This window comes from Pelecanus crispus, chromosome 2, assembly GCF_030463565.1.
Source record: "Pelecanus crispus isolate bPelCri1 chromosome 2, bPelCri1.pri, whole genome shotgun sequence".
NCBI lineage: Eukaryota > Metazoa > Chordata > Aves > Pelecaniformes > Pelecanidae > Pelecanus > Pelecanus crispus.
The window spans coordinates 69,414,708-69,437,127 of record NC_134644.1 but is presented as its reverse complement, the minus strand read 5'-3'; the positions used below and the strand labels follow the sequence as shown (position 1 = coordinate 69,437,127).

Here is a 22,420-nt window from a genome sequence, read left to right as displayed (position 1 = left end):
ACATTTGTGGGTAAAAGCTGATATTCTTTTTTAAAAAAGGGTATTTTTAAAACTTCTTTGGAACTAGTCACTGCTCTCTACATGTCAGTTCCCAATATAACTGCGGGGCTTTACTTATACACTACTGTATACTATTTTTAAGTCTCTATTCCATATCTAGAAAACAGCTGTGTCAAGGTGACCAAATCCAATTTTGACAACTTCCTTATTTCTAGAAGCTACAAAATGAAGTTTCCCAAATACACGTAACATCACAAAATATTTCATGAGCTGGGAAAGAGGAAATCAGGATTCCAAAGCTTCTACTTAAATGCTCCTTAAATACCTAGCAATTTACCAGAAACTCCAATATTGACTCTAAACAAGTGAAGAAAGAAGCACAAAAGGCACCAAACTTAGCTCTTAAAACAGCAAATGTCATTTCTTGACACTGATGTCACACTGGTAACTATAAACTATACATGTGCTTCCAGAACTAAGAATTTCAGATGACCAACACTATTGCTGAATAGGGTAGGATTGTACTATCTATTTCAAAGGTGAGTGTTCAGTGGCCTACCATAACAGATCTAAAAAACAAATAAGCCAATTAGCAGGTTAAAATCACAACTCCAAAAGAAAAGCCATTAAGAGCCCATTTCTTTACAGACTGTATTAAAGACTACAAAGATCTGGAGGCCAGCAATGCAACCACTTCTGTTAAACAAATTATAGCTATCCCATTTGCAAAGTTCCACAGTGGTACATCTAAATGTTGATAAAGCTATTTCAGGCTGACAAGGAAGGGAAGAATGGTAGGCAAATACTCCATGCAGTTGCTCACTTCTGTATGCAAACTCCAGAAAACAATCATAGAATCATATAGATTGGAAAAGACCTTGAAGTTCATCAAGTCCAACTGTTAACCTAACACCACCAAGTCCACCATTAAACCATGTCCCTAAGCACCATATCTACATGTCTTTTAAATACCTGCAGGGATGGGGACTCAACCACTTCCATGGGCAGCCTGTTCAAATGCTTGACAACCCTTCTGGTGAAATTATTTCCTAATATCCAATCTAAACCTCCCCTAGCACAATTTGAGCCCATTTCCTCGCATCCCATCACGTTTGTTACTTGGAAAAAGAGACCAACACCCACCTTGTTACAACCTCCTTTCAGGTAGTTGTAGAGCGCTATAAGGTCTCCCCTCATCCTCCTTTTCTCCAGGCTAAACAACCCCAGTTCCCTCAGACGCTCCTCATAAGGCCTGTGCTCCAGACACTTCACCAGCCTTGTTGCCCTTTTCTGAACACACTCCAGCACCTCAATCTCTTTCTTGTAGTGAGGGGCCCAAAACTGGACACAGTATTCCAGGTGCGGCCTCACCAGTACCGAGCAGAGGGGAACAATCACCTCCCTGCTCCTACTGGCCACACTATTCCTGATACAAGCCAGGATGCTGTTGGCCTTCTTGGCTACCTGGGCACACTGCTGGCTCATATTCAGCTGGCTGTCGACCAACACCCCCAGGTCCTTTTCAGCCAGGCAGCTTTCCAGCCACTCTTCCCCAAGCCTGTAGTGTTGCATGGGGCTGCTGTGACCCAAGTGCAGGACCCAGCACTTAACCTTGCTGAAACTCATACAACTGACCTCGGCCCATCGATCCAGCCTGTCCAGGTCCCTCTGCAGAGCTTTCCTTCCCTCAAGCAGATCAACACTCCCACCCAACTTGGTGTCATCTGCAAACTTACTCAATCGCCTCATCCAGATCATTGATAAAGATATTAAACAGAACTGGCCCAAATACTGAGCCCTGGGGAACACCACTTGTGACTGGCCACCAACTGGATTTAACACCATTCACCACAACTCTTTGGGCCCAGCCATCCAGCCAGTTTTTTACCCAACAAAGAGTATACCCATCCAAGCCATGAGCAGCCAGTTTCTCCAGGAGAATGCTGTGGGAAATGGTGTCAAAGGCTTTACTAAAGTCTAAGTAAACAACATCCACAGCTTTTCCCTCGTCCACTAAGCAGGTCACCTTGTCATAGAAGGAGATCAGGTTAGTCAAGCAGGACCTGCCTTTCATAAATCCATGCTGACTGGGCCTGACCACCTGGTTGTCCCATACACGCCATGTGACAGTGTTCAGGATGATCTGCTCCATGACCTTCCCTGGCACCAAGGTCAGTCTGACAGGCCCGTTGTTCCCTGGATCCTCCTTCTGGCCCTTCTTGTAGATGGTTGTCACATTCTAACCTCCAGTCAACTGGGACCTTCCCGGTTAGCCACGAGTGCTGATAAAGGATTGAAAGTGGCTTAGTGAACACTTCCGCCAGCTCCCTCAGTACCCTTGGGTGGATCCCATCTGGCCCCATAGACTTGTGTGTGTCTAAGTGGTGTAGCAGGTCACTAACCATTTCCCCTTGGATTATAGGGGCTTTGTTCTGTTCCCTGTCCCTGTCTTCCAGCTCAGGAGGCTGGGTACCCAGAGAACAACAGCTCTTACTATTAAAGACTGAGGCAAAGAAGGCATTAAGTACCTCAGCCTTTTCCTCATCCTTTGTCACTATGTTTCCCCCCTGCATCTAATAAAGGATGGAGATTCTCCTTAACCCTCCTTTTGTTGCTAATGTAGTTACAGAAACATTTTTTATTATCTTTTACAGCAGTAGGCAGATTAAGTGCTAGCTGGGCTTTGGCCATTCTAATTTTTTCCCTGCATAACCTCATGACTTGTAGTCCTCCAGAGTGGCCTGCCCCTTCTTCCAAAGGTTATAAACACTCCTCTTTTTTTTTTTTTTTTTCCTGAGTTCCAGCCAAAGCTCTCTGTTCAGCCAGGCCGGTCTCCTTCCCCACCAGCTCAATGCAAGTCTCCATATTGTGAGGAAGCAGTATAAATTCCTCTCAGCTGCTAGGTTATGTCATCACTAATGACACTGTTGCCCATTTACTCACCTTCCAATTACTTTAAAAAATGGCATAAGAGTTCAGACAGAACATACTTGTGCTACACTACAAGCTTTTCATCCATTTTTTCTGGAGAGAATATTATCCAGAGCTACTCCAAGAGTTAAGTTTCTAATTAAGACTCCCAGATCTGGTGAGGTTACTCCTCCCACTGACTCTCAGAAGATTTTCACCAAGATACTCTAAAAAGTGCAGTGAAATGTATGTTGGGAATTAGTGAACAGAATATACACTTGGCACAACGTGCCACACTTTTGTAGAACTTTCACGCCAAGGAAAATCCTTAACAGAAACTTCCCAGGGTATTGTACCAAAATAACTTTTGAGGGTAATAGCAAGGTCATGTTGTTTTGTAAGGTTATTCATTACAGTTCAACTGATAATAGGTTATTCATTATTTTTTGGCACCTTTCTATGTGGCACTCTGTTCTGAATCCAAACAGTAAGATGTGCTAAGCAACATAAACGTGGAGAGGAGCGCGCTGTCTTATGCCCATGTTTAAAATTTACAGTATCCTACCAAATTTAACTGTCACTTCACAGCTGAAGTGCTTCATTTCCTTAAAAGTCTTCATGAAAAAACTGTCAAAGGTTTTGAGTCCCAAAAAGTCATAACTGTGATTTCTCCTTTTATTAATTTCTGGAAAGAAAAACTGGCTGTTCCTACTGCATGATCATATAGATTTCAAATTCTATGCAACAAGTGAAATCAGTATTTTTGATACTGAAGCTGACTCACAATACATCTTCCTTTTCTTAAGCACAAATATATCCACCAAGTTTGAAAGGCTCTAGTGAATTTTAATTAGATCGTATTTCTTAGTTACTGATCCCTTATTTCCTATATAAACTTGATACATAGCTGATAGTGTTGCTGAGTTACTGTTCAGTATCAATTTCAGAGGAGAACTGCACTTTGAATAGTACTAAACAGCAGAATGCTTAAAAAAATACATACAATTCTATACATATACCTTTCCTTTACAAACAATAAAAGATTTACACCACTTATTAAACAGATCAAGTTTAACAGTCGTATTTATCTGAGGGAAATCAAGCATTTTAGTTCAGTATCAGTTTCATTCTGAATAGTGCAGCTTGAGAGTATTAGTTATTTCTTTGAACTGAAAGACTGTAAATTTATAGAGAAGAAAAAGATGAAATATTTTAAAGATTTATACAAATGGTTTTGCTAACCTCGTACTGTCAGCTTGCTATATAACTGTGAGTTCATTTCCTTGTCTCTCTTGTAACGTCGAAATTCATCAACAGCTTCCCGTACCACTGTGACCGTCAAAACAAATCCCTGTTAAAGATATAATTATGCAATTCAGAATTCTCAAAGTGCTAGAATAGAAATACACGAGTAGGAACACTATACAGAGTAAGAACATGTGCTTAGAATATTTACTTTTTTTCTCATTTGGATTTTAGTGTTTTCTTCAATCTGTTAAAATATTATCTTGGTTTAGTCCAAAAAAAGGAAAATATATTTGTACAAGTATGAATTAGAATAACTACATCTCCAAACACATGTAATTTAGATATAATTTGAAATTTAAAAATTTAAAATGCTTTGGATGAGCTAAAGACAGCCTTTATAGTTCAATAAGCATATTTCCCTATCTTCCACAAACTTTAGGGCTTTACTGAAACCCAAAAATTTAAGAAGTCTCCAATTCCGAGTTCACTGCCTTTTTCCTAACTGACAGAAATGAAAAGGTAAAGAGATGGCTAGTTTAATTAATTTTGCCATCTTAAATGCAGTTATTTACCAATATGTCATAAATATTAAATACAGACAAAGAAAAAGGGAGTTTGTTCTGAAAAACTAATTATCTAAATGCTTTGGCTGCTACTTTCACAGGTTAGTGCCACTGCAGCTTCTGCTGGAAGCAAGAGTGCACTACATGTGACTAAGATGGTCTCTTGCCACAAAAGATGGTAAGCTAAAAAGAATACAGAACAGTTCAGGGATAAGCATGTAAGAGTTTCCTCTCTCCCTTTCTAAATCTCCTCAGATATGGTCTTCTGGCTTCTTAAACTCAAGTGCTCAGTCTTTCTCCATCAGTGAAAGGGAAATAAAATTTCAAAGAGTAAAGGAATCTTATCATTACTATAATAAAGATGGCTAAAAAATTCAAACATTCACAAGTCCTCCAACAGATAAAGTTCTAGATTATCTATCTAGCTTCAGACATCCACCAATACTTCCCTTCCATAGAAGAAAATTTATACCATTAGAATTCTTTTCTTGCACAAGTCCAACAGTTTGCCAACCTTCTCCTAATCTCCCAGCAACAAGAAAGGAGTGAAGGTGTAGAGTTTTCCTAAAGGAGCCTTGACTAAAATTCTCCTTTTCAATAGCAAGGGCTGTTTTGCAGTTCCAAAATTCCAAGGCTTACTCTGTTGCGACCTTATAGTTAAACACTCCTTGTTTGTTCATGTTTACATTAGCTATCACAGTTACATTAGAACTACGTAGAACAAAAAAGTGCCTTTGCAAAATGCATTCCTTTTCACTCCTAGGGCATAACTGAATGAGCAGTACGGTTTTGCCCTTTTCTGGCAGCAACATTTTCACAAGCCTTGACAGTATAGTACATTAGCAGCATAAAAAAGGCACTCCTGAAGCACCTTCAAATATATTTGCCATTTGCACGTATCTCATTAACTAGACAGTAATCAAAGCACCGAATGTAAGGTGTTAATTGCAAGAATTTCCCCTAGCAGTCACTATACCTTGCCGGGCAGCTCAGTACAGCTGACTGTGACTATGAGGAACAATGTAAGACAGATATTTCCCTTTTTCCTCATTTGCTCAAAGGAACTTGATACTATTCCAAAAGGGGAGCTGAAATTATGAAGCCAATCTTCCAAAAAACCTTGTCATCTTTCTTTAACTGTAATCAGTTAAATACCTTTAGCGTACTGCTTACAGTCAAACTTGGATGCTTTACATCTTTTAGATGTTCAACTCGAAATGAGAAGTCTGTTCCTCACTGTGTGAATGACAAACCAGTAAAATACAGTATTGTCTGAAGAATTCCAGTGCTTGATCTAAGTGTATTATGACTGTTTGTTATAAAAACTGTTGAAGTAAAAAACCAAAAAACAACACGAGCCTGAATGCCCCCCCACACACACACCACCAACCCCTCCCCCCCCCAAAAACCTTTTAGCACAGAGTCAACTTCTATTCATCTGATTTTAAGTATCAGGACAAACAATTTTTCTTTTGCTTTAAAATCTTGAGAGAAAATAGAAGCCAAGTCATAGCTACTCCTCTGATTATTACTGAGGATTTATCAGCAGTTACATGCTCTTCAAAGAAAACCAAACTTATCTGTTAGGCAACAAAGACAGCCCAATGGGTCTGACTTAAATGTTTTATATTTTCATCATACATACTGAGCCTTACTCAACATCCAGTTGATCTCTTCTACCTGGAGGTTAATCATTAGTAGGAAAGCTATTCAAGTAGAAACAAGTGAGTTTAGCAAAAAAGGATATCACTAGTACTAACTGAAATATTGTTGTATTTTCAAGCTATATCGGAAAACTGGGAAGTGTCATTCAAAATATCTTTGAATAAGACAAACACATCTATACAGAACAGATTACCGGTGTTTACAAAATACAGTATTTTCTCCCTTCTTTGGGCAGGGATGAGATGGGCTGAAATGCCAAGTGATTTTTCTCCTCACTACCCCACTAACATATAGAGCTGTACACAGCACTTCACTGTGAAGAGACCAACTTCTGGACAAGGCTGACTTCTGTCTTTTCTTACTGGGTCAGTGACAAAGACCTTTGTAAATATCCATTTCAAATCCCACTGTTGAACAAGCTTTCTGTCTTGGAAGTGGTTTTTGTTGTAGCAGAAGCCAGAAGTTGTCTGGAAATAAAGGTGTGAAGAACCTCCAGGACAGTCCCTCCATTTATCAATACTTAAAAGGACACATGTTGCAACAATTAAAACAATGAAATCAATCCAGAATATTTACTCTATTGACTTGTTAAGAATGACCTTTACTTAAGCAGTCAGCATGTCACTGTTCCTCTTAAATACCACTGAGAATAAATGCTACTGAAAAATACCCTTTTTTAAATAAATTTAGAAAATAAAGCATTTGTTCTTCCTGCCTTGCTTTTAAACCTGGGGTGGAGGGGCTGGGAGGAAGATGGAAGAGAAGGTAATCATCTGGTTACAAACAAGGAAAGAATTCCAAATCATGGGAATATAGCTGGCGCACTACCAAAAGGGCCTCCTCTGAAGAGAATACAATTTTCAAACCTTAGGAAACCTGAGTCAGAAGCAACTGGTTTGAACAGTTTCCCAAGAAAATACTGCAGAGGGCTCAATAATAGAAAGACATATTGAAAGGAAGTTAGTGCAACTGGCAGGGCAATCAATTAGGAAAAGCATGTTTAATTAATAACTTATTTTCAAGCCACATTTTCCTCCTGCTTTATCCATAGCTTAAAATATTTTATCTCAATTTTTGTGAAGAAAGGACATGATCAAAACCGATACAGAAGGAATGCAAAAAAATTTATGCTTTCAATTCTGACCTAGCCTTAAAACATAAAATAGTTAGCAAACAACAATAAACTGAAAGAAGTTTAACACACAAGTTACCTGTGTTACCAAATAAGGTTCTCTACTAGCTGGAGGTGTTTTTAGTTTGTTTTTTTAAACCTCTTAGGTGACCAGCAGCCAGAAAGGAGCACTACTCACTCAGACTAGCTGGTTAACAAAAATTACCTCCATCCTGTGGGGCAGGAATGTGGTAGGCAGGTGGAAGGGAGGGCTACCAAACAACAGCTGCTGGAGTATCTGCTGTAAAATACTGTAATTTCAAATAAGCATTTTACTTCTGTTACATATTTTAACCACTGTAGTTTACCAGATGCAAATTTATGAAATGTACGTATATAGGAACTTTTCATCTGAAGTTAAAAAACCAAAACTTCTAGTTAATAGTATTTTTCTGTTTACCAGAGGAGCCCAGTACGTGTACAGGTAGCCTATTTTCAATGCTGGCACGAACTGTGAGCAGGACACGACGAGAAAATAGAGATTCAAGAAAAACTTGAACTGTTCATATAAAACCTAAAATGAAAAACACAAAATAGATAAATGCCTTAAAATTTGTACCCATCATGTACATAAAATTCATTTTTTTCATGATAGTAGATATAAAACCAGTATATGGCATACTATTATATATGGTATTATTATAGTACTATATAGCACAATATGCTATATACCATCACAAACTACTACACGCCCTATAAGTTATTTTAATATTATACTGCTATTTGTGTTGAGCAAAATCCTTTGTTACTAATGCCTCTTTTCACTCTGAAAAAGCAATTTGCTAAATTTTTGATATTTTGAAAGCTGGACTATGTAAACTCATCAATATTAAATACATATCCAGATCACTGTGTAAAGATTTACTCTGAAATTTTAACAGTAAACAGAATTCAGATGTTTGTAGAACCATCTTGCAATAATTTTATATCCACAATAGTTACCTTCATATTTATGAATTAAAAGGTTTTGAATTTTTTTTTTTGTAGTATCAGGAAAAAAAGCAAAATAAGTTTGTGAGTATCTGAACTTCCGTTGCTTACATTAAGTTTCCATTTTTAACTGCTAAAACTTTTCTTCCTCAAATACAGCATTAAAAGTAAATCTTAATTTTTAAGTACCAATACTTAAATTCTGTTTTATTTGTCTCACATCGTCTTTTCTGTCTTAAAAATTTTCATATCCTGGCCTTGAATAATAAGAAACCCATTGGCATCAAACGAACAGAAACCATTTACAAAAATATTATCCTAGTCTTTGTCATTTGAACTTCTACACAGTAACAAAACTGAGGAGGCTATACCATGCTGCTCTGCATCACTGTGAGAATACCCTAAAACTTCAGCCCTGTCTGCAGCACATACAGAAAACAGTATACATGAACTCGTCGTTACTTTTGTTCACTGCATTCCTTCAGCACGCTCTCTCCTCAACACAGTCACTGAAGTTTCTCCTCTTGCAGGGGTGGAAGCTCTACAACTCACCTGCCTTCTTTCTGAACTCGTTTGATTCTCAAAGGGACAAAGGCTACCACCAAGTCAGATGCACTTCTTCAAAATTACTGTTTCCCACTGTTCTTAAAAATCATGAAACTACTCAATGTTCAAGAACAAGTGTTATTTAGGAAGGTAAACAAACACTGCAGAAAAGATCCAGTGAGTAAGGGTAAGTGACACTGCTCTCTTTCTAAATGGCTATCATGTGGAAATCTCAGAATAAGGCAGTATTCTTCAGTTTCCATAGCAAGACAAGCTTTTTACAAAAGCAACCACAGTTTAAGTTTTCAGAAGGTTTAAACTACAAAAAATTTGTAACAGAATAACATGGGCTTTTGAGGTAATTTAGAAGAAATGCTCAGCATTAAATTTCTCAAAATATTATTTTGCAGTAACTATTAGTACATAAGATGTATTTATTAATAAATCAAAGGTTTGGTCTAAATTCCAAGATAGTTGTCCAAGTTTTAAGTGAAGACACAGTAACCTTATCACAGACTACATTGTCCCATATTCCAAAGGAATATGCAAAGATTCCTTTGGTAATTACAAACACCATTTCAGCAAGTGCGGGTTCTCAACATTGCTTTAGTTACAATTGCAATGCTAAGTACATTATTAATTTCATAGAATTCTGATTCTTCAAAGACTTCACATATTTCTTTAGTAGGCCAGGATAACATGGTACCTCCAGCAGGAGGATCAGAAGTGGCTACTGAACTTGGAACATTGAGACTTGAGAAAATGGATAATCAATTGTTTCAAAGCTAGAAGATTCAAAATAGATCAAAAAGCCACATTTAAAGAGTGTCTCCATCTTTTAATCTTACAATTCAGTTAATATTACAATGACTTCTACATGAAAATCGAAGTTATTGGACATATATTTATTGTCTTTATCAGTACAACATTATTACTCAATTATGTAAAAACCTATGCCCTCAGAAAAAATATTCAGGCAAGTTCATTTCAAAGTGTCTTTCCGGCAGGCATAAAGTAGCAGTACCTCAAATTGCCAGTTTCTTGGAAGAACGCTACACTACCGTTCAGTTAAAGGCTACCTAAACAGCCTCAAATCAGAAGATTTTTTCAAAAGCAGGAATTCTATTCCACTACTTACCAACAAAACTCTCAAGCCAAAAAAATTCAAATATGAATTTGCAGGGAAAGTTGGAGCATTCTTCCAAAATGAAACTAATTCAGCTTGAACCTATACCATATGTTAATACTGATGAAGTTCATACACTCATTTCTAGCAGTATGTTTAACTGTTTACAAAGACTTGATATACCAGGTCAAGAAAAACTCCACGGAGTACTTTGGGAGGTGCAGATCTGCAAGATCACCCATCTTGCAGGAGAAAGTGGGAGTTAAAAAGCAACTTCCTACAAGTCTTTTGAATCCTGGCAGACCACTGACAGTTCATTCAATAAAGCTAAACACTTCAGTCTAGTTAAGCAAACTGAAAAGGCTCCAGTAAACTGATTAAAAAAATAGACTACTGCTTTGAAGTTCAGGAGAGGTATCTTAAAAACCTTCCCATCAGAGAAGATATTCTTTACGGAAATTTACACAAAATTCCTAAGCAGCTGTACCAAGTTGTATATGAAATAGTAAAAACAGAAATTGAATAAACTGGCATAAAAGTAGAAGCAGTAAGTATTTTATATAAATGTTATGAAATTAGACGATATTTTGGAAATGTTACAGCTCTTTTAGCCAGTAAGTAAAATTCTGTTAATCTGAACGTTATTTTAAGCTTGTATTTTGATATGAAATCATTGAATATTACCCATTGCCAGCTGCAATGTTAAAAAAGATACAACTCTAAAAAGACGACAAAACTTCACATGATGAAAATTTCAACCAGGGTAAATCATTGGAGTCAATATTTATAACTTAGTTACATTTATGGGTTTGGAACCAATACAACTATGTTCCCTACACATTACTCCTAGTGGAACAACATAGAAAAACCCAGATAGCTACACAGTATTTCTAATCAATGAAAATTGTTAATCTGTGTCTAAAATTAAAATTTAGAAACATTTTATCTTCACCAACTATTGGCCTTTACATTTAGGATCTCACTTCATTTTGAAGTTACTACTGAGTTTCCAAATACTACCACCAAAATAAAAATCTGATTTTGCCTATACTGTAAAACCCAAGATTTTTCAAAAGATCAAAAAAGAACAAACATTCTCTCTCTCAACAGGTAATTGCAAGCTATGGCTGATCCCTATAGGAAACTTGAATCTAGTTTAGGATTTGTAATCTACACTGCAGATTTCTAGCCACAATAATCAATTACTTACTATATGCTTAATGAATTTTGTGACCTTTACAAAAGCATATGTGGCTTAACCAATTTCAGTGTATTTAATAATTTAAACTTCGGAAGAAAACATTTACTTCGTTCAATAGAGATGAGAATATTTTATCCGCCTGTGATAAATGACATTTTATTTCTTTGACAGGAGATCAGTCTTAATTACAAAGCCATTAATTTTTTTTGTTTTAATAAAGAAATGTATTAGAAAGCACCTGCCAGTCATTGGACTGAAGAGGCCAGAAGAATAGAATCAATACTCTTATAAAACCAGCATGATCACTTAAATAAAAAATTTAAGACAAAGCATGTGTGTATTCAAATGTAGAAGACATTCACTTTTTGCAACAGCACACAGGACTCTTGGTATTAGTAAAAGTATGAGTAAAAGCATATTAGTAAAATTTATAATATCACAGCAACATACACTTTTAGGTTTTAACTACTGAAGCTTCCAAAGTTGTCTTCTCTATTGCTGTATTTCATTGAAACAACGATTCTTTTTAAAAGTGTGAACTAGACAAAACTGTAATGTTTCTTTTGTCGTCATATACACTGTGAACATTATAGGCAAAAAATTGAAATTAAGATGCAACAAAGGTATTGTCTGAAGAACTGCATTCAAAACCAAGAAGACATCACTATTTTTAAAACTGCAATAAGAAATACAACTCTGAAAAGTACTAGTTTACAAAACTAGGCCTTACTTGTTATCATACAAATTGAAGAGGTGGGTTGTTTTGGTCCTTTAAGGAGCTGCCTGTTTCAGAATACATTACTTATTATGCTTTCAATGGCAGGTAGTATGAGAAAATATCTACAGGCATACATTGTGATTTTCAACTATTTATTTCTCAATTGAAGTCAGTGCTTCATAGTATTTTCACAACTGACTGTAGAAGTGCTTCTGGTTTAAAAAGAGTATTACAAATTCCTAATGATGAATAGAAAAGTGCAAGGAAACCCATCTCAAATTTCTAAAGCTTCACTGAATTCCACTCCATCATGCACACTGCACTTCTTCAGTAAATATTGCTTTGAAAACAAAACAGTTTGGAAAAAAAGCAGCCTTGCTCTCAACTGTCAACTTTCATTGAAGACATTGAGATAAATGTAAAAAGAAGAATCTGGGCAAATAGAATTATCTTTTGCAGAATCACCAAAAGACACCACAGAACATACAGTCAGCCCAACACCAAAAAAATGGTTAGTAGCCTTACCCCAGGTATAAAGGTAAAGACGTTGTATTTTTGATTTTTTATGGCATTTTTGGGGTATTTTTCTTCACACTTTTCAGGACACCCAAGCCACACTGTGCGAGCCTTCAGCTCTTTCCTTCTTCGGCAAATGTTTATCAGCCAATCGGTACAACTGAAAAGAAAAACAATTGGTCACTTTAAAACTAAAAATTTACTATATGCAATTACTATTTCCAAACCTGGAACCCTAAAGGCAAATACCTAAGAAAAACAGGCTTAAAAATTTCTGCCACATCTAAATAAGCAAACATGACACTGAGTTACAATATTTAGGGCAATTACATGGTACTCAACTCATTCAGACATATACATATATAAATACTTGCACATTCTTTAGATGAAATCATAATAAAATAACAACAAGTTTCACTACACCTTGCCCTGACACAGGTTCAAAAAATTCTAGTTAATACAAGTCTGCATTAGCAGTGACTAAATTATCCCACTGTTAAATAATTAACTGATCCATCATACCTTACAGTCCTTTGGCTAAACTCTTTATCTTGTATTACTGATACTCAAATTATGGTAATGACTGAAGAGGAAGTAAGGCTTCTGTTAGATAAAAATTTCAACAGCTTTGTATACAATTACCACATAATTTGTAAATCTTAGTTTCCTCCGTAACACTGCCTATAGCAGACGTAACAGGAAAGCATACCTAATGCCACACTGTCAAATGTTTTCAACCAAAAAAACCAAAAATGTAAATGCAGATCGCACAACGATCTGCAATGGTGAATTTCAGTTCACAGAAGAGAGGAAGAGCATCCTTGCCTAACCAGCTTACAAATCTACTGAAGAGGGTTTATACTGTGAGCAATGAGATAGACAGAAGAGCTCACAGCCACCTTTAAACAGCTGCAATTTGGACAAGGACACAGGAATGATGGAATAAGATCACAATGTAGGAGGAACAAAAGGCAGGCAAACAGAATGATGCCACTGAGGCTCAGCAGACTATTTACTAACAACAGTAAAACAAGAAACAAACATGGATGTGACTCAACTCACATAATATAATCAGCCTAAGACTTGCTAGGACTATCCACAGGGGCAGATTATTAACACAAATGAGTACAGATGGGTTGGAAAGAACTGGTAGTTTGGAAAGAAAAGCAGGTTTGTCATATACTGTATATACTTGTTTTACAATCCCGTATGTTAAAGGAGAATTTCTCTGCATTTTTTGATACTGGAGGGAGGTGCCTTAATCATCTTGGAAGTCTGTTTTAGGCAAGTGAATCAGGAAGACTGAGCAGACAGGCCCTCCATGACCACCTACTGCAGCAAAAGCACAGACCTAGCTGGTCACAGTGGGTTTCAGCTACATCAGCAGGTCAAGTTAAGGGTGAAGAAGTGACACATTTTCTAGTGAGGTTTTTGAATAAAGTGACAATATTTTTGATATAGGGAAAAAAAAAGTAACCATTAGGAAGCTCTTAAAAATTGCATTCAAACCAGCAGAAACGATTTTGCTGAGAAGAGGGAAAAGTTACAATCCAGTCACCTCAGCACTGTTTCCTGGATGAATTCTGTAAAGTCTACCTATTTCTATGTATTTGTACACACCTGAAAGAAAACAAAGTCATAACCAACACTGACATGTCAAGAGCAACTTCTAAAACGGAACTAATTTCCCTCTGAGAAGAGCCAGATGCACTACTGCTTGAGAGTACATGTCATCTCTTGACTCCCGGGGCTTTGAGCACCTTGATCTAGTGAAAGATGTCCCTGCCCATGGCCAGGGAGGTTGGACTAGACAATCTTTAAAGGTCCCTTCCAACCCAAATCATTCTATGATTCTATGTCTCCAATAAAACTTAGCTCTCAAGATATTCCTCATAAGGAAAGTAAAGGATTATATTCTTGGAACTGACACATTTGGAGAAATCATAATTGCAGAGTAGCTTGTTATAAAACCAAAGTAATTTCAGTAAAGTTCTGCAAAGCTTTATCTAGAACTTACTGGGTAACTGACTATCAAATATTTCATTTTTCAGACAACAAAAAGCTTGAAGAGACAGGGGTACATGCAAAGAAGAGATTAGATTTCAAAGCTGTCTTGACAGATTGGAAAAATTACCTGGAAGAGGTAGAATTCAATTAAACAGGCAAAAGCACAACACTGTATATTGACACAGAAATAATCAACTACACAAATACAGAACTGGAAAAGAGTTAGTAGATGGCAGCTCAAAAGAGGACTCAGTTACTGCATGAGAATGATATACATGTGCAAAGAGGGCATGTATCTGCTCAGTATGGACAGGCATACTGCTAGCAAGTGATGAATGTATTCCTTTTTCTCAGTCCAGTACTAGCAAGAACTCAGTTGGTTTACAATACCATTTTGAATACCAAATTTCAACAAACAGGCCTATTGGGAAAACAAAGACCACACATAAGAGCAATAAAATGATCACAGGTCTAGAAAGCAGGGCAGATTTGTCTACTAGATACACCTAATGTGTGGACCTAATATGCTTTCAAGTATGCAAGAAACAGCTGTGAAGAGGAAAGGGACAATTATTCTCTAGGTCCGCCATGATTAAGTAATGATGGACTTCAGCTGTGGCAAATAAATAAGGGGCGGGGGGGGCAGCAGGATACACATTGAGGAAATGCTTCTAACATAGGGTGGAAGAACTGCTACCACTGTAGGTCTCTAAGATCCGGTTACATCAGACATAAGCGATAGGTGTAATCCATCCTCTGCAGGCAAGGAATCAACTGGACAACCGCCTAAGGTCCTTTCCTATTCTGTTTTTCCACAGTTACAGAATCATGGTACACAAAAATATGCAGGGAAGGAAGGCTGACAGTTAGCTTGCATCACCACAGTCCCACCTAAAATGTTCTTGTCTGTAGCCTACATTATCCCAAGCCTACTACAAACTAATTTTGCCAAAAAACAAATGGAATTCAAAGTTGCAGGCTCTTTTTAAAGAAAACTAGAAGTTATGCAATAGTAAAAATCATTCAAAGCAACACTGACTTTGTTATGGAAATGCCACTATACCAATACTCACAAGCTGACATTTTTTAAAATTACCTCAATTTTAAATGCTAGATTCTTAAGGTTTCCTCCCTGAAGCTTTCACTACAGGATGGACAGAAATTTGGTTTGATCCTATGTAAACATGCCTTTTATTTCTGTTACAAATATAAGCCCATTCAGCAACTTTGTCACTATTTAGAAGTGATGGGAAAAAGAATTATTCTGTCGCAAAAATTGTAAGTGTTAGTTCAACACTCAGAATTCAGCGCTGTTATTTAGTAATTAAGTCAGAAAAATCAAGTTACCTTGATCATTACTTAAATTTGTCTTTAAAACAAAATGAACAGCAGTCTTTCTATGGCATGATTCCACAACCAGTTTAATGGCTGTGAACCTACCCTGCTGCTGCTGAAATGGCTAGTGACACCCTCCTCCCATAACAAAGGTGTGGATTCTTGCCCCTTCCCTTGGGCTGACACAACTACTCATGCAACTGCATGGGTAAACCAGACTCACAAATCTGGCTGTAAACTAGCACAGAATAAAAGGGGGACTATTTTCAGTTAGATCCACCCCTGATCTTTAAAAATCTATAAAACTGTAAAAATAGTTGAAACAATGCAGGGTACATGCTTGCAGAAGGTGGAACGATTCCACGCACTGTCAGCTTGGATTTACACTTGATAAAACCACTCATGAAATTAAAGCTTTAAAACATATTCGTTTCCAGGGCAGGAGAGGGGAGAGGACAATACAAACAGAAGAGACACCTTAGCTTTATAGTAAGAAGTGTCAAGACAGATCTGTAGCAAAACAGTTCCAAGGAAAGTAATTTTTTCCGGGGAAAGTGAACAAGCATGAGAGCTTCTGTCTACAAGCCCGTAGACAGAAATTTCCTGACAGCCTTTGAAATCTTGCATTGCTTAAATCAGTTTTTGAATTTAAACTGTAAGCGGACTGAACATTTGACTAGCCCCAGTCTCTTTTGTAGAATAATTTCCTCAGACACTGAGGACTTTTCTATTACTAAAATTAAACATTTGACTAGAACAACTGAATTATACTGCCTTCCTTGCCACAGAGTTTCCCCTTTCTGAAATTACCTTCTCCATTACAGATCAACAGAAAAGCTGAAACAGATGCCATAATGACCATTAGTTTAGCAAATGCCAAAAAGTACAGACACAAGAACGATGTCTGATTGGGAAACAAGGGAGAAACCTTTGATAAAAGGGATTTGACTGACAAGAGCTAACAACACTCAAGTTCAGATGCAAGAAAAATCTCAGATGATGGAAATATTACAGGTTATACCCAAATCAGTATCATAGTGGTTCAGATTAGTTTTACTACCTTAAAAGTAAAAATCAGTTAGATTCTGCCATTTACAATCTCAGCAGTAATCACTGTTATATCACAGGAAGAATAAGAGGTGGACATGCTGGCCTCAGAAATCCTAATCCATTTACATTAATTAGATTTTTAAGAACAATGAAGTCCACCAGATATTCTTGAAACTCAGATTATCAACACCCAATACATACTTAGTCTGTTCTCAAATTAACATTCCCCAATACAGAAATTATTTTTGTGCAAGGGTATGGACCCTTTCACGGGCTTTTTGTACCCACTAAATTTGTGTGAAACAAACATGAGGAGGTAAATCAGGATAGCATTCTCCAAGCTTCAGATATCCTAAAAACATAATGTAAGATGCAGCATGATCAAGACACACTTTAGATTTTCCTGAAATCTTAATGTAAAACCACACCTTATGCTACAGATTCAGCGATTAAAAAAAAAAAAAAATCACATTCTCGTTTATTGATTTAAGCATTTATTTCAAATACCCTTGCCTGGAAAATTCAACACATGCACAGAAAGGGTTTTTTTTCTTAAGCTAGCTATAAGCCATGTTGTCTATATCAATACAACAGATTGTATATATGAAGAAATTAATTAATTGATAAAAGAACTTTAATGTATATTTATTAAATGGCTTTACCAACCTGCTTCCTAACGTACTTTTTTTTATTTGAAGGAACAATAACCACAGCCTTCATATTAGTAACTGATGCCATATTAAAAAAAAAAAAGATTAATTGTTAAATAAGAACCCTCAACTTTTTCATAAATGGAGCGTATCTCTCCAAGTCAAAAGCTAAAGTAAAAGTCTCAACTGACTCTGCAGCTCTAATAATAAAGGCTTTTTTTATTTTCTCTTTTCATTACTTTCATCCTACAAGCTTAACTGCCAGTATCTTTCACAAAACAGCATTTTCATCAGAATGGAAAGATAATATAAAAGCTCTATATTGTCTACAAGGGTCAGCTTTTCCTTATTAGGTTTTAAGTAGCAGAAACTAGTTCTGCAAAGAAAACATACTGTAATTATTGTACTCAACAGGTAGCTTCAGTAATCAGGCCAAAAGCAACACAGTGGTCATGTCATTCTTAAAAGATCAGCATTTTCCCATGCTTCTGCATAACAAATGCGTTGCAGATTAATTGAAAGCGTACAGGCCATCTTAGAGCCCAAATTAATCCGAGCATTTGATATCCCCTTCACTTCATATGGAAATGCCATTCAATGGCACCATTTTCATAGGGACAAAGTGTTTTTTGATAACAAGTGGAATGTAAATCTCATGAGAAAGAAATCAATCCAGCCCAAAGAACTACAGAGTATTGATCTATGTGCATTATAATTTCACAAGCTTGAAGAGAATTTGTAAGTTAAAGGGGAAATGATTATAGCCACAAAACAGCTGCTATATCACAAAGTTTTCTTTTAACTGTGCTATGAAAGCAAGAAATAAGCAGTTTCTGAAGTTAAAAGCTATATTGGTTGAATTAAGTCTTCAGTTTGTTCAAAATCAAAGACAACATTTGATTTAATTATGATTTTTTTTTCCTTGCAAATGTAAAAACTGTTAGAAGAGCTGCAGATTTGCAAATAAAGTTCACGCCATTCAGTACCAATCAACAAGCCTGTTGTCTAAACAGAATTTAAAAGCTGAACAAAGGATTTTTACAAAAATCAATTTTAATGTACAGTGAACTTTGTCAAACCTTCCATATTTGCTCCTGCCAAAAGGGTGAAACTTTTTCAACTAAACAGTAATAGTTTGTGATGTAGCAACAAGAATCTATAGAATACAAAATTCTAAAGCTACAAAGTAAGAGATGGAAAACTTCCTCTCACAAAAATGAGATTAATCCTAACAATGTAAAACAGACAAAAAAACCTAGCGGGTATGGGGGGGTTTTGTTTGTTTGCAACAAGTAGAGTGATTTTGAACACAAACACAAGACTTTCACTGAGAACCCAAAAGACATCAGGGGCCCCCTGAGCTCGGCTCCAGACAAATGCCCAGTCTTTTATTGTGTTCATCTTTCTGTCACAGCTTTGAAAAATTTACAATTTAAAGCACAAAAGGAAATTCTGGATATGGAAGTTGAGATCTCAACCTCACCCAGTCTCAGGTATGAGATACTAATTTCTATAAAAACAGGATGAAATTTTAAATTCTATTCAACTGAACAGGTTTCAGAGCACTATGCTGTATTTAATCTCACATTACACTTAAAAGAATGCAGTCTGCCTTCTGGAAATAAGTTTCAGTTGTTTGCATAACGTATAATCCACCATCAACCCACATGAAAACTTTTCTCACATGCTCCTCTCCATTTCAAGTGTGAAGGCATCAACACCCAATTCTATCCCAAACAGATACTTTACACCACATAAAACCAGTGTAACTCATTCTACTACACAGTGTAAGTAATAACTGCATGTATGACAATACAGTAGCCTCCAGGTTTCCTGTATGATCTTTTGCATGATACTAGGCAACTTTATGAACTGCAAATAGGCATTTCAAAAACTCTAGTATTCTGTGAGCCCCAGCAAAAATTCATACAGTTTTGTTATAATAAGAAACCATCAAAAAATAACTGACTTAACACTGACTGCACATCCCTGACTTATCAATAACAAAGCCTCAGTGGTGCTCTGAGCTCAGAAGAAGCCTCCCTATCACCGTGACAGGTATTTACGTACTCACTCAGAAGCGCTCACTCAAGCTGGGGTTTTTATCCTGCCTGACTGGACCAGCAGGTAAGACACCCTGGGATTCACCATCCTTCCAGCTACTTTTCCCCACCCCATCTAAGCAGATGTCTGCACCTTTCTTGTGGGAGTATCCTCTGCCTTGCTAATATCCTACTGAAATTTCAAGCTTCTGTATCTGCTATGATGTTCTGTTATTAGAAAACACTAATGTGATTAAAAAGACTCTAGGTATAAATACAAGACTGAATGGACTCTTTATTGTATACAAATTCCGTTGAGGAAATTAGCAAAGCAGAAGTCATACCCCTCCAAGGCCTCTTTTTTTAGTGAAGGCTTTTCTTTTACACACCTACGTTAGCAGTAAAATATGTGTAAGATGTAGCAAAATAATGAATCCATTAATGCTATTTCCTTGCTCTTTTCATTCTCAAAAATCCGTCACAAATATGGCTCAAGTATTTTAATTAATAAGTTTGAAAGTTTCTAGACTTGAGCTCCACTTAAAGCTCAGATGTACCTATCAATCTTAAAAAGCAAGCAAGAACATGAAATTTTTCAGTTCTCAGCATTAATGACACTTTCTTGTGACATTCTCTCATGATTGTTAATTAGTTCCAACATAAACTCATCTTGCAACTGCCTGCCTCTATCCAAACACTGCAAATTCCCTGTCAGGACAACTACAGGGTGCAGCCTTTATTGGTCTACCTGTTTTCATGAAACTTACAGGAATATAATCACAGTAACTAATACTCACTAATACTCAGAGAGCCAAACTCACCTAAAGTACATTATTTGAAAGGTATCTCAATTTTAAGGTATGTCCAAAAGACTAACAGCCCCTTTAAAGTGTTTTTTAAAAACTATAACGGTACTTCTGTAACGGAAACATTGCCTCCAAAAGTCACCTACATATACAAACACTGTTTCTGTAAACTTTGCTACCTTACTTCCTTCCTGCTACTTTCCAAACATTTATTCTCTATAATAAAATTAGTAATCCATGAGGTTTTGTTAAATCATTATAGAAAAAAAGATATCAACACAGATTATATTTTTCTGCAAATAGTAAAGATGTTTAACAAAATTATTTCAAAACTAAAGGTGCACAAATACAACTTTGCTTAGGTAAAACAACAGTATCAGACCTCTTGAAATTTATTAAGTGCCATGAAAACCACCTGTAAAGACTTCTATCTACATCAATTCTAAAATTAACTGGGGGAAAAAAAAAAAGCATTAATCATTTAAGTTCACTGAAAATGCTCCACTCACTTCACTTGACTGATTCTCAGATTATCATTCAAGATAAAAAACCCCATGATTCTTAATCATCCTAATAGGAATTTCTATATTTAGAAACTTGCTGGCAATTCATTAGAAAGTTACTATTCCAAGGCAACTGCATACAGCAGTTTAACACAAAACATTTCTAAATAAGAACGAAATCACAAGAGCTGATTCCAGCTGTAATTCACTCCAAGGCCACCAGTTACATGTATTCTTTAACCTTTAAAGTTGAAGTGTTAACTAATCATTTTTAATTTGCTTTTTCTTTTCAGCAACATCAATAAAATTTACATATTGTCAACTTAACACACTAATGCCCTCAAAAGTAAAAGGAAGTTTTAACCCCTCTACCCTGATGTCATTTTGAGAAGTGAGGACCAGGCTTATATGCCATATTACGGACCTCAGACTACTATCAGTTTAGTACATGATGTCTCTTGAAAGCCTCTCTCTTTCTCAGAAGCAGAGGAAAAGTATACAGCGGCAGCTCTTCAGAACTTTTTTTATTAACTGCTAGTAATGTCCTAGTAGGGAAAATGCAGGCAAAGCAGTCAAAAGGTACACAACAAGCAAATTATTATGCTCCCATACTCTGCACATATCACACAATACACAGTTACTATTTACTTAATTCGTTTAATAGTTTAATAGGAAGTGCTGGTATGTAACAAACCTAGTGCAAAGGAACTTCCAGCCACCACAGATAAACCATTCTAAGCCTCTTCTTCTCTGAGAAATTCTGGCTCTTGGTAGAGTATGGTAATCACTCTCATCATTTTCAAATCCTTCTTCTGACATCATTAGTGGCATTTCATCCAAATGAGAGGACTCATCTTCCACTTGGTACCTGGCAAAATAAAATAAAAACACTACATAAATAAGCCAATACATCATTTTTTATTACCGGGAATCTCCTACAGTAACAAGTTAATTTTTGCCATATGGAATTTTATTATAGAGATATTTTCATTTAAACATCTCATGTATTTGTGCTAACACATCAACAAGAAATTCTGATTTGAATTAAAAATGGGTAATACAGCAAAAAGGCCTGCAATCATTGTCAATCATAGTATAAGTCATTACGGAAATTCTTGTTTCTTACATAATTTGTACACACAGAGCTGCAACTTCATACTTTTCAAAGGATTCTTTGTAAGATTTTGTTAAACAGAATTTACTTGGCAAAGTTTATAGCAGATGCAAATGACTGAGTTTTCACAGAAGTACAGACTTTAGATTTCCACTGAGCTTCTTCAAGTTGCTTTGCTATTGTCTATTCCTGTGCGCACAGTCCTCTATTTGAGTCACTCTTTCTACACAGCACAACAGTACCTTAGTTTTAATTGCTAAAACATTACAGTTACTTTTATAAGTCTACGCAAAAACATTCAGCAAGTCAAAACAGATTT

General features: G+C 36.4%; 1 protein-coding gene across 5 annotated transcripts in view; it reads right to left on the bottom strand.

Moving 5' to 3' along the window:
- Positions 1-22,420, bottom strand: part of ATP9B (ATPase phospholipid transporting 9B (putative)) — a 177,963-nt gene that overhangs the window by 138,129 nt on the left and 17,414 nt on the right. For 4 of the 5 annotated variants that reach the window (XM_075706384.1, XM_075706385.1, XM_075706386.1 and 1 more), the window contains exons 2-5: positions 21,682-21,855; positions 12,604-12,754; positions 7,958-8,071; positions 4,153-4,261 (exon numbers count right to left, since the gene is read on the bottom strand). In XM_075706384.1, the coding sequence (XP_075562499.1) occupies positions 4,153-4,261; positions 7,958-8,071; positions 12,604-12,754; positions 21,682-21,855 (548 nt within the window). The remainder of the gene's footprint in view (positions 1-4,152; positions 4,262-7,957; positions 8,072-12,603; positions 12,755-21,681; positions 21,856-22,420) is intronic. The other variant, XM_075706387.1, reaches the window with a different exon arrangement.